At 34.3% G+C, this 13,459-nt stretch overlaps 1 protein-coding gene and 1 non-coding gene across 2 annotated transcripts; one reads left to right on the forward strand and one right to left on the reverse strand.

Moving 5' to 3' along the window:
• Positions 1 to 222: 222 nt before the first annotated feature.
• Positions 223 to 295, reverse strand: Trnaa-agc (transfer RNA alanine (anticodon AGC)). The gene has a single exon. It is a non-coding gene; the product is annotated as a tRNA-Ala (tRNA).
• Positions 296 to 1,436: 1,141 nt separating this feature from the next.
• Positions 1,437 to 6,708, forward strand: LOC149770832 (uncharacterized). The gene is made up of 4 exons (XM_089949070.1): positions 1,437 to 1,613; positions 2,813 to 2,898; positions 5,602 to 5,689; positions 6,640 to 6,708. Exons 1-4 carry the CDS (start codon positions 1,482 to 1,484, stop codon positions 6,706 to 6,708), a joined length of 375 nt encoding a protein of 124 aa, XP_089805196.1. The 5' UTR covers positions 1,437 to 1,481.
• The last annotated feature ends 6,751 nt before the right edge of the window (positions 6,709 to 13,459 follow it).

A 13,459-nucleotide genomic window follows, 5' to 3' on the forward strand; every position in this document is an offset into this window, starting at 1 on the left:
ATCTATGTACTAGAAATGAATCTTCAAAGTCCATATATAGCTGTATCATATATTATAATTGTACATTTTTCCATAGGGACAATATGTTATTTTCTTGTACGGCAAAAGTAACGCCAACTCAAGCCCAAAAATATATCAGTGATACAATAGGTGAACTACAAAGTGGGAATGGGAAAGAAAATAATTAAAAAATAGAAGTTTTAAAATGAAGAAAAAAAAATCTGGAGAATCCGGGTATCGATCCCGGTACCTCTCGCATGCTAAGCGAGCGCTCTACCATGTGAGCTAATTCCCCAATTTGCAAGTCGGTTAAACTGAATGTATAATCACCAAGAGAGCAACTGTATCCGTGTGAACTATGTTAGTGTTTCAATGCAGGACTCGCGGTACTAATTCAGTTCCCATAGTAAACCTATGCAAACAGCATGATATTAAAAATTAAATAACTTATGATTTCTGAATGCTCATGATCAAACCTATATTTCACAGTATAGATGAAACCTGGATGTCAGCTTCTCTGCAGAGGAACAGCCATTCGTTCATTCGTTCGTTCGTGCGTCCAGGGCCAGATTAAGGACTTTGCAAAACATAATTTTTAAATAATGTTTCATACATATCAATTTAATAATATTTTTTAAAATTTATTTGCAATATACTAATACAAATCAGGTCAATCTACATATAGAGAAAACATGAAGATTTATTAGTATATGCTAATACTACTACTGTTACCACTATTACTACCAACACCACCACTACTATTACTACTACTACTAATAATAATAACATATAATATGTTACTCGCCGCTTTGTTCATATTAAATGTATACATGCTAAGTTTGTTGTGTTTCTGTTCTTAGGATTGTATCATTTTTCGAGACAAAATTTTCAAATAAATTTAAATTGTTAAGTACAAATTATTTAAAAGGAGATCTTTTCGATATTGGTACTGACCTTTCATACAGTACAAAAGGAAGTATTTTTTCCCCATCTTCTTTCTTCCTCCAGATAGTACAAAATCTGTCACCTCATTCACCTCTATGTATTTCATATATCGTACATCTTCTATTAGCGTTGTTTTTTTATTTTTATATCGAATTCATAAAAACAAAATGCGGAGCTTTAGACTCTTTTACTATCGTTGTTCACTATAGGCATGTTTTCATCCAATATAACTAAAATTATCTACACGATGCTGACTTTATTTCGTCATCACCAAAATTAAATATAGACTTTAATTTCTTATTTTTTCGATAAAATACAACATACTCGGATTTTTATGTTTATTTTTACCCATTTTGTAACATTGCACAAACGTATGAATATATAAAAAAGAATTTGTTGCAGCATGACGTCAACAATACTCACGCCATGGGATGACGTCACGTAGATGCAGGGTAGTAACCAAAATAGCTAGTGATGCTTTCGGGTAACTCTGGATTACATTTCGTCATTTGAAAAAAGCAAATTTATATGTAGTCATGAAATCGAAATCGATGAGATTCCGATGGATATCGAGTTTAAAAAAATGGGTAGTAAATAACCTGTGCTGTGTTGTAAGGAAGAAGAACAGAAAAAGACAGCGATGGGAAAATTTGGAAAGTGATGCTCAGGTAAGTATGAAAAAAAATACATGGTCGTGTTTGCGCGCGAGGAGAGAGAGAGAGAGAGAGAGAGAGAGACAAAACATGTATCAAGAGCATAAAGTAAAGCACGCGCTTTATCGTCTGACGTCTTTGTCATGAAAATCTTTAAAGCAATTGCATTTATTTATTTATTTGCATAGCAAGTTATACTTAACTGATTAATTGATTTACATAGGCAAACCGACTCTTTCACAAAAAAATATATCTGAATTTTAGTAATGGTTAAAGTTGCAATGCATCATAGTCACATAAGGTGAGTAACTAAAGTTGTAGACTATAAGATGAAACATCGATCTCAGTCACTATGTCAGATGCTTCGAATACAGGTGTTATCCCCAGGCTTTAGGGTAGGGATATAGTTTTATCGTTTGTCTCTCCGTAAATCTGTCTCGCATAGTCTGACCTTAACTCTTAATCCTTTTAAGTTATGGGGTTGAAATTCCCCAAATCTTGTAATTAAGTTACCATTTGCAAAATATATTTAATGTTTGTTTACCACCCCATAATGGCCTTGGAAGTGGTGAACAATGGAATATTTAAAGCGATTTGTAAAACATGATATTACATTGAACTTTTTTTATAAGATATATTGATAACATTTTAGATTTACAAGGAGGCCAAGATAACATAATGTTTGTGTTATAGTAAACGAAATACGACCTCTGAGTGACGAAGTAGGATTTGAAAGGGTCGGCGGAAGGGGTGGGGGAGAACTTGAATAAATGGCAGAAGATTGCATAAGGAACTATGGATTTATTGACTGACTGGTGTTGAACACCATATCAGGACATAGCTGACCATATGTATCAAGTGCCTTACTGGGAGACATTATACGGCATCAAATCTGCGCTGGTCTGGGCAGTTTTTAAACCGCAATATAGTGTGAGTAATACATGTTTATTCTACTGAATATCTCAGACAGACAATATTTATTTTTAGACCAAACGCCATGATATTTGTATGATGTTTCAACAAAATTGAGCAATACCATCTTTTATTAACTTGAAAATTTGAAAACAGAAAGGAATTTTTTACCAGTTCTTATTCAATTGTAAAAAGTAGAGAAAATATTAAGATAGCTTATAGTTTCAACAATCATACAGCGTTCTTGGCATTGCATCAAATAAGTACACACAAGCTCCATTTCTTTCCAATTACTATTTCAGGATAAATGTGGTGGCGTGACAGCCGTTTCAGCGATAGACCCGAGTTCGATCACCTCTGCAGAGCCACAGTCTCCGCGTCATGCTGAGTAAGTAAGGAATGACACATTCCTGTAGTAATGTTTGCAACTGACAACACCCACCTCTAAACTCTATCAACCTCCATTTATCAGTCAGTTTCCGTATATTCCAAATTCTTCTGGATCCATGGACAATTTATATTTGTGTATTGGATAAAGTACCCCCCTTTCTAGCCAACGATTGCCACCCTATGTTAGATAGTTTACTACAGTACACAGTGGGGTTGTAACGTTTTCTTGATCCACACAAGGTCAGTGTTTTCATGAAAAGGTTCGTCCTAACCTAGCACTTAACCAAAAGGAAAACTAAGTCAGGATAAGTAAAATATAGCAGTTACAAAATAATAATACAAACCCACACAATGCAGACAATTCTATTATACACGTATATATATATATATATATATATATATATATATATATATATATATATATATATATATATATATATATATATATATATATATATATATATACCCATCTATGGGTACTGACATGTACCCACCATGTCGGCCAATTCTGCGCGTCTGCTAATTCTACGCAACAATATGACAATCCTGTAAACATTGGACAACGTGTTGTTTTTTTGGTCGAATATCCAATTTGTATTGTTATGTATATTTGATTTACTTGTATCTGATTTAATATATATTTATTTCAATTTAATTGTTTTTCAGTTTTAATTTTTTTTATTACATGCTATTGTAATGTAAATTTATTCTCTGGAGATGATACTTTTTTCAGAAAATAGTTTGACCTTGACTGTTAGTTTATAAACATCATGTGTTGATCTAAATCCTGACCTTGTTTCAAAATATTTAGCATCCACGTAAACAAGTTCTATTTATTTTAAAATGATTTGTTGTTGTCGAGGTCATGATGGGACTTCGTGCTTAAGGTGTAAACAAATTGTTTTATGTTTTATTTTTTAGAGTAAAATGATTGGTTTTCGTCAGGGTCACACTGGGTATACGTGATCTTTAACAAGTACTTTGTGTCTATAAGCTTCGAGAAGATGATCACGTGACCCCTTGTTTACGTTTTAGGAGACCATATAACCTCTATTTTGGAGAATTATTATCAGTAGAAGCTGGGCTGTTAATTTGGAAGTTGTATGTTGTGCTGTTTGGAGTTATTTCAAATTACTTGGATTCAAAAGGATTAATTCTGTTATTTTTCTGGAAAATACATGTGCTCATTTGAGAGTCGTAATCAATGACAGTTCTTATTAGAAATTTATTTTGATTTCTAAAACTGGAGTGATAATTCTTGTTTCTACAAGGAACTGTAGACTTCAACACTACAGATTGCAGCATACGTCATCGACTTCCATCTTGGATTCTTAGTCTGGATTCGAACTTGAAATCTGTAGAACATTTTGTTATTAGGACTACTAAAAATTTATTATTGGATTATTCTTGGATTATTTTTTGATTTGATTCTATAAAACCGTAAGTTCATATATTTTTTTAACAGAATTTTTCCAAGGAAATAAATTATTGTATTTTTTTTTTAAGCTTGTTGTTTTCATTCTTTCTTGTGCTACTGGTTATTCGAGCCTTAACACGTGACATAAGCGTATCAAGAAAGTACGATCGTCCTTTTAATAGGGAAGTGATATTCATAACGTGTACAAAAAGATCCCATATTTCTACTTTAATTGTATATGAAAATGCGATTTATAAATGTCAACATGGAAGACCCACTCCATGACCATCTTGAACTTGTAACCCAGAACATCCTATTTACTATGTATCTTTTAGAAAAATAAAATAATCATAAAATAAATACATTATATAAAAGATGGAAATGTATACCTTAAAACAATACTGTATTTTAATCCAAGTTTTCAATTTTGCAAGAAGTTTTCCCACACGTAGTTTTATGGTCTGCTATACAACATATCAACGTGCCGCTAGAACGGGATTCTCAATAAACGAGAAGTTGCAAACACATTACATCTTATTCATTGTTGGTTCTCTTCAACATAAGTCTTTTTTAAAATGTGAACATTATTAATTTGCGTACACGATCAGTTTAGTTTGCTTAGTATCACTTGCTATTTGTTGGCATTGCTACGTTGAATTTTATACAACCAGCTATAAACCAGACCTAATTACTCGACCGAAATGCTAACCCGAACATACTGCTGTTCACTAATACTGCTGTTCACTAATAAAGAACTCTTGTGTGCAGCATTCTAATATTCAGAACTTTCTATATATAGGTTATAGAAAAGACATAATTAATGGAGATGTGTAAAGGGTAAAGACATTGCCTCAGACATCCACTAGTGAAAATGTAAGTTGTCATTTGAAGTCGTATATGACAAGAACAAACCTTATATTTAAAAACTATTAATAAATTCTCTGTATTTTAGAAAAAATGTATGCACCATACAAAACAACATTACATCTTACTGTACGACTGAAAATGTATGTTATAGAAGTTATTGAACTTAATAGAATGGTCTGAAGGACATCAAGGCAGCGAAGGGAAAAATTGATTGAAACCAATATAAAGGTAGGTAGAATGGGGGTTTAATCTGCAACAGTTGCTTCCATTTGTTTATATAGTCTAAATATATATAAAGACAATGTGCGGAGGTTATCCAAATGTTATGTGATCAGGTAATGTATTTACTGGAGAAATGAATATTGCCCATGTGTTTATTTGTTCCGTTAATGACCTTCTACTATTTCTTACTTCTAGTTTGGAAACAGAAATGGCCAAATTGAAGCTACAAGACTTGCATATAGTAACACCGCTGGGTGTTGGAGGATTTGGAAGGGTAATATTGGTAAGTACGTTATTCTCATATGTTTTATCTCACCTTTTTCTCCATATACTCTCTCCTGAACGTCTTAGAAAACGAATAATGAATGCATGAGACATGGTGGATTTTTGGCTCGAGACCGGAAGGATGCGGCTTTGATTCCTATCATCTGATGTGCCCTGATCGGGTACATTGGATTGTCCTGGAGCAAGACTCTTTACTTCAGTGGCCTTGCCACTAAATAACCTACTTGTGTTGTTCTGAAGTAAAATATCACATCCAACTAAATACTTGTGTGAATCGAGGGGAACAGAGTTTATTAATCATCTGTCCAGCATTCACTCTTTTTCAGGTTTATAACTTTTAATTCGTATACACTAAGAAAGGTTGTTAGATTTGAATATCATATGAAATAATCCTGGGGCATACATTCTTTTTTTTTTTGGGGGGGGGGGAGGGCACCAGACAGATGCCCCCTCCCCCATCCTAGCCAAAAATGGGAAAGTGTTTTATGTATACTTGAAACCCCCTGATATGTTGCTCTGTTTATATTTTTTTTGAAAAGGATTTGGATCAAAAAATGTTATGTTATGAATTTTTTGACTCCTAGTGTTTTCTATAGGCTTGTTCTTCCGGTTTGGTTTCTATCACCTAAAACCGGGGTCACTCCCCTATTAAGATTTTGGTGACCTTGGCTAGAGGTCTCCTATGTCCCGTGTTTGCTATCTGTTAGTATGCTATCTGTTTGTTCGTGCTATAGTGTGTTTATGTTGGGACAGCCTTCTGAATCAAATTTGTTCCCAGTTTTCGTACCACAGTTTATAAAGAATACCTGTTAATTTTACTTGTTTTATTTGAAATTTTGAATTTTGGCGAAGTTACGGTGTACTGCTTTTTAAGAAAAAAAAATAGCTTATTGTTTTAATGCGTGCTATATGTGAGTCATACTTCGCTTTTCCTTTTTTTTTTTTTAGGTCAGCATTATTTTGGGCTTTCTTTATTTCCATATACATCGCCCTTATAAGGGTTGCTGCCTTTTATAGTTCCATTTTATTAAATCGAATGGTGCCAAAAGGTTGTTAATTTTCCTGAACGAGGTAGCTTATACAGTCAAACGACTGTATGGGGTTGGTATGTAGAGGGTGCTGGATATTTCTGTTTTGTTTGTCCTGATATTCTTCATGTGGAGAATTTTCCGGACTCTACCCGGGCCCGTTCACTTCGCGTAGCGCCATGTGACATAGCCCCATGGCATCCTCATATCGTACTTTCTCCACAAGTGGTCCCTGTCCTTGGTTTTCCTCAAAGAAAGAAGAAGAAGATATTAGTATCTCTAAACTGTACAAGTCAATTATTTTCCGATACAAATTATTTGGCCACAGGCCCTCATTGTTTCTACAATATAGTTTGTTATCATATATAAAGTTTTCTTTGTAAAGTTCCCATTTATATATAATAAGTGTTGATGTTTGTATATGTTATTTGTATTAATTTCACTTATAACTTTATCTCTCTTAATTTGTGGTATTGGACATTGTACCATTACATACCATTACATGATATTTAGAAAAAGGACCTTTTCTTACACAGTGGACATTTTGGCGGTTCTCTGACCATTCGACGTCTCACTGCTACCTCTCCTGTCAACCACGCATCATGCATGTATTTGAAGCAGAGGCTTTGTATTTTCAGAGAGCCTAGTTTTTTCCAGTGCCCCCATGCTTTATTCCAATTTACGTGTATATTTTCTTTCTCTACTTTACTTTTTATGGGTTTTGTTATATCTTCCCGTATCCAGTCATATGTCAGTTTTTCTTCTCTATCCCATAAGTCTTTTTTTTATCTCGGTATTATATCAAAAGTTCTTTAATACTTCTATATTTCCTAGGAACTACTAACATTTTAGTTAGTTTATTACTTTTATAGATGTCCGCTCTATTTCTTAAAGTGAAACCATAACGGTATATATAAATACCTTCCCATGGAATTTTCGGTTCTGCACTTAATCTTTTGAATCTATATAAAATATTAGTGGCTTTCAGTAGTATGGGGCTGGGGAGTGCAACCCTCCCCTCTCTGTGGCATTGATAAGCGTCTCTTTATTTACGTAATGTAGTTTGAAGTCCCAGATATAGTCAATTATGGTTTTATCAATTATATTTAATTCAGTATTACTGATTTCTAAAGACTTTAAAATATAGTTCATATGAGCGTACATATATGTTTTCGCAACTTGTACTCTTTCCATTAGACATAATGGCGTGAATGCCCCGATTTTCACATTCCTTTCTATGGCTTCTTTTATTTTTTTTGCAGTTTTCCTTTTCTTCTCCTTCTCCAAAGTATATCCCTAATGCTGACCTTCTTTTTTATTTGGTGTGGAGGTAACCCTGGGTGATTACCTCTCCAGTTTCCTATTTTAAGTATTTCTGTTTTCTCATGATTAATCTGAGATCCCGATGCTTTTCCAAAATTTTCAAATTCTTTGATCAGGTGTTTAAAGGAGTTTTGATCCTTTATAAAGTTGGTGCAGTCATCAGCATGTTGCAGCATTTTCACTTCTTTTATATTTGGTATCTTAATACCTTCAATGTTCTTGTTGAGTTTGATGCTTATACTTAGAATTTCAATTGCTATTACATATAATAGCATCGACAGTGGGCACCCTTGCCTCACTGATCTTTTAATGTCAAATTTTTCTGTTCTGGCTCCATTTACTAGTACTCTAGAAGTTGTTTTATTATACAGGATTTTAGTCCATTTTCGAAAGTTATTTCCGAATCCAAATTTTTCTAGAACTTTTTGTATGTAGTTATCTTTTAATCTGTCAAAAGCTTTTTCTTGATCAAAAAGTACCATATCAGCTTTTCGTGCATTGTCATTTATATATTCAATTATTGTTTTTATACTAAGTATATTATTTTGTATGTCCCTACCTTGTGGTCCGCATGTTTGGTTTATATTTATTATATTTCCCAGTCCTTTTTTTCATCCTTTCCGCTAATATCTTGCTAAGTATTTTGTAGTCATTGTTAAGGAGGGAGATGGGCCTCCAGTTTTTTAAATCTTCTCTATCACCTTTCCCTTTATATATAATTATTATAATCCCTTCCCTCATTGTTTCAGTCATAACGTCATCTCTAAGTAAAATATTATTGAATAAACATTTCAAAATGGGCGACAGCTCCCCACAGAATTTCAAGTAGAAATCCGCTGTGAGCCCATCTCCACCTGGAGCTTTTCCTTTAGTAAGACTTTGAATGCTTTTAAAAATTTCTTCTTGCGAGATGAAATCATCACATAAGTCTTTTATGTTCTGTTGATATCATCTCGCATTGGATGTTTTGTAAATATTTATCAATTCTTTTATTTTCAATCCTTTGTGATGAGTACAATTTAGAGTAATAATCTTGTATGTGTTTTATAATTACATACCTGTCACTTGTTCTTGTTGTTTCATTTATTTTCATGCTTTCCATTACTTTATCCCCCCCCCCTTTTCTAATTTCCTCTCGCTTGTATAGTCCTTGAGCCTTTTTATATATGTGTGTATATTTCCCTGCCCTTATGTTCCTACCCAAACTCTTTTCTTCTATTATTTTGTTTAATTTATCATTTAAAATTTTATTCATTTCCCTTGTATTATTTGCTTTTAATTGACATTCAATTTCTTCTTGCTCCATTTTTAATTTTTTACTTCTGATTTTCGAGGTTTTGATAGCTATTTTTTATTTTCTGTTTAAGTTTATCCCATTCACTAATAATATCTATATTTCCTTTTTCTATAAAGGTTTTTAATTCATATTGTATTTCCTTAATAAAATTTTGATCCTCTAGCAACTTATTATTCAATTTCCAATTTCCTTTTCCCCACTTATTTCTAGATTTAAAATCAACTGTAAGATATATTAGTCTGTGATCAGAAATCTTAAAATCAATAATTCCTGCATCTTTGTATGTTTCTTCATTATAATTGGTGCATAGAAATTTGTCTATCCTACTTCCTTTATTTGTACTATAATCATAAATATATTGCTTCCTAACTATATTTAGACGTCTTTACACATCCGTAAATTTATGCATTTTAATTAAATTTTCCATTTCTATCTGAAATCTCATATCATTTGTTGTTAATCCCCCTTCTCTATCTACATTTTCCCCAACCCAGTTATAGTCCCCTCCCAAAATGACATCTTCCATTGTATACTTTTCTAAATATTTCGATAAAATTCTTAGAAATTCCTGTTTTTGATATTTGTTAGCATGTATATATAGATTAATAAAATGTATTTTTTCGATTTTTTTGTGTAATAGTCTCCCCTTAAAATCTTTTCCCTCTTCTATTCTTTCCCACTGTATCCCTTGTTTGTTTTTAATTAAAGTTGCAACGCCCCCTCTTACGTCTTTTCCCTCTAAATCATTTTTCAACAAAATGCCATCTAAATGACTTTCACACAGAGCTGTCACATCACTGTTGAACTCATTGTGGGTTTCTTGCATGAAAAGAATATCATAATTTAAGTCTTTCTTGAATTTAACAATTTTCTCCTTATTTATCCCATTAACATTTATTGAAAACACTTGGAAGTTCTTTCCTTCCATTTTTTTCCCCTCCAGGTTGCCGCATTATTGGTTAATATTAAATTATCTTTTAGATTTTTATTCCTAAAAATAAAAATAAAAAAATTTTATTCTATGGGGGGCACTGGTTTCAGAGTCTACCCCCCCCCAGTCAAAATGGTAGGTGGAGTTTCTTCTTCTGTTGTACTGTTGATTTCTTTGCTTGTTTGTTCAGATATGGTTTCTGCCGTTGTGTCTCTTATTCCTGTCTCTTGTGTTTCTTCTCCATCACTCCCATATTCGTTTCCGGTTTCGAATTCGTCATCATCATCCATTTCTTCTTCTTCCTGTTTTTCATTTCCATTTATCTTGTCGTTTCCAGTTTCCATAGTTTCTTCCTCTATTGTTTCTTAACGTTTCTTTTTTGTTTTGGTTCTTTTCTTTTCCTTCTCATTTTTCCTCTCTTCTATTGTCTCTTCATTTTTCCCTTCCTCTCCTTCATGTGGTGATTCTAGACCTGTGCCTGCCTTTCTTTTTTTCCTCTCTGATTTCGAGACGGGTGTCGATGTTAAAGGTTTCAGCCCTATGATGTCTTTTTCTGTATTGTTACTTTGTTCTTCTCCCAGAATTTCCTCTTCCTCTGATAGACACTCATACCTGTTTGCTGTAGTTACTCCCTCCTTGGATTTTTTTTTGTTTTTAGAGGTCCTGTTTTATCCGGGCTCAATACTTGCTGCCACTCCGGCGTCTTTGGTTCTTCCCCTCCTATTTCAGTCAAATCCATGACCGGAAGTGAGCTGTTTGTTATTTCCTCACTTGTTTCTTTTTCCGTTCTGATTTCTTTGATGAGTTGTAGTATTGGGTCTTGTTCTATCACTTTGCTATGAGGTGGTGTCGCCACTCTGTTTTCATACGTTCTTTGTTCTGTTTCTTTCACTGTAGGTTCCTTGCCCGGGCAGTCCCTTGGTTCATGCCCTGTCATGAGACATCTAGGGCATTTTCTATCGTGCTCTGCTCCTTTGTACCAACTTCTTAACTTGAAGCCCATAACGTAAAAGAAAAGTGGTACCTTTCTCGCATCTTCTTTGGCTACATAAATAACTCTATTGCCTGATTCTATTGGTGCAAACCCCCAAATGGTAGCCATTTTGTGGGTCACAACCTTTGCATGAAACTTCTTTTCGACCTTTTGGATTATTTGCTTCGTGTCGACCTCCAGTGGGAGTCCCACTATGTGGATTTCCGTCAGCTTAGGTTCTATCTTCTGATGAAGGGTTCTGTCTTTCGTACGGTCGCTCTCGTCCCTTTTATTTCCAAGGATGCCATTTCCAAAAGTGGAGTGTTGTAATTTCTGGTGTAGATGATATATTTGTTTCTTCCACCATTTTGAATTCCATCTATTTGTCCGATGTCTACTCCCATAACATGAAGCGCCATCAGTACTTCCGCCTGTCGCGGCGCTTGCTCGGCGTCTCCGAAGTCTATCGTTTGACATCCTGGTGGGTGGTGCACAATTAAATGCATTTCCTCTACACTGGTTTTAAAATACTTGTTCAATTTTGATCTTGTATGTACATTACTTTCTGCCATTTCTTCCATCTTTGAAAATCAAGTCTATAATCTCTGAATACTACTCATATAATGCGAAACCTTAAGAATAGGGTCTCACACCACTATTTAATGAGTCAATGTATATATGATATTTTGTTCAATACCAAAACAGTCACGCTTTAATAAGCCCCTAAAGAAAAGTTGTAGATTAACCCCTTGGACAATCTATTTCTCAGTCCTAACTAAGACTGAGAATCAAAAGGTAATTATCAAACAAATTAAACACAAATTAAACACAAAACTCAATAGTGCATAGTTTCCCTGCCGGGCACAAAAACTATTAATAAATATAAGGCACAATAATATGAACACAGAATACACTTGCCTTTCACTAGATTATCCTGTTTGAGGTAATTTCGCACAAAATGTTGTCACACTATAACTTCACACGCTTCACATGCTTTAGAGCGCACAAAAAACACTTCCGCTCTCCTCGACGACCAACCTTTCATATCAATTCAGTTCTATCAGATCTCCACTGTTATGCATGAAGATTTGACAGCAAACGCTTAGTGCTCATGTTCTGGTAACCTATGTTATTACCATAATTGCTAATTTTATCAACCAATCACATATTCACATTTGGAGACTGAGCAGCGTGGATCAAGGGCATGAATATGCACTGAACGATTTGATTCGCTTTCAGATTTTTGATATCTGCATTTTCATTGGCAAAGTCAAAGGTCACCAGAACATGACCCTTAAGCTGTTGTCATCAGATCTTCATGTATGACAGTGGAGAACTGATTTTAATAGGACTGACATTCGGATCCCAATCGGTTTCCAGTGCTGTTCGATCAAACTTTCTCTGTATCAACTGCTTCAGATCAAATTTGGCAACGGCAAACAAAACATCACGTTAGGAAACACATTGATATACCGTATTTCATGTTATTTTTCGTACATGAAAAAATAATTATTTTAAGTTCAGTGTACGCAAAAGTTATGTAAAATAAATAATTATCATTTTGTGGTAATGACTGTACGAAAAATAACGGGATCATACCCGGACAAGGTCTGTAGAACACACGACACCCGACCACCTAACGTACAAAACTAATGTACAAATTCTGTCTCATTCTGCTTTCAACTGAAGAATCTGATTGTTGTTATGAGAGAGAGAGAGAGAGAGAGAGAGAGAGAGAGAGAGAGAGAGAGAGAGAGAGAGAGAATAATCTTTATTGTTCAGCTACCTCTCAGTTGTGTTATTCCTTATGTAAACACTACAAGGGCACTATTATATTCCATTGGCAATTAAAACCTGAATGAATAAATCGTTTTGGTTGTAATTATGAGATCCATTGTCACTGTGCCACATGGCTATGCAGAGGTAATATACATGAGATCCATTGTCACTGTGCCACATGGCTATGCAGAGGTAATATACATGCTAATTAAATACGCTTGACCTTTAGCTTGGTATTTCCAGCAAATACTGGACTGAAGACCAGATTCACCTCAACAGATCAAACTAAGGAGGCTCTATGTAGGGAAATGAGGCTACCCATGGGGTATTGAAAATATGTACGACAAGCCCATTAGCTCAAAAACAATATTAATCTACTGATACTGAAGAGAGAGAGAGAGAGAGAGAGAGAGAGAGAGACAGAGACAGAGACAGAG

Source organism: Sinohyriopsis cumingii, unplaced genomic scaffold (genome assembly GCF_028554795.1).
Source record: "Sinohyriopsis cumingii isolate HCF-2022 unplaced genomic scaffold, ASM2855479v2 utg002264l, whole genome shotgun sequence".
Taxonomy (NCBI): Eukaryota; Metazoa; Mollusca; class Bivalvia; order Unionida; family Unionidae; genus Sinohyriopsis; species Sinohyriopsis cumingii.

Coding starts and splice junctions, on each gene's coding strand:
- LOC149770832 (XM_089949070.1), top strand. CDS start 1,482: ATGAAATCGAAATCGATGAGATTCCGATGGATATCGAGTTTAAAAAAA. Junction 2,899..5,601: donor CAGTCTCCGCGTCATGCTGA/GTAAGTAAGGAA, acceptor TCTTACTTCTAG/TTTGGAAACAGAAATGGCCA. Junction 5,690..6,639: donor GATTTGGAAGGGTAATATTG/GTAAGTACGTTA, acceptor TTTTTTTTTTAG/GTCAGCATTATTTTGGGCTT.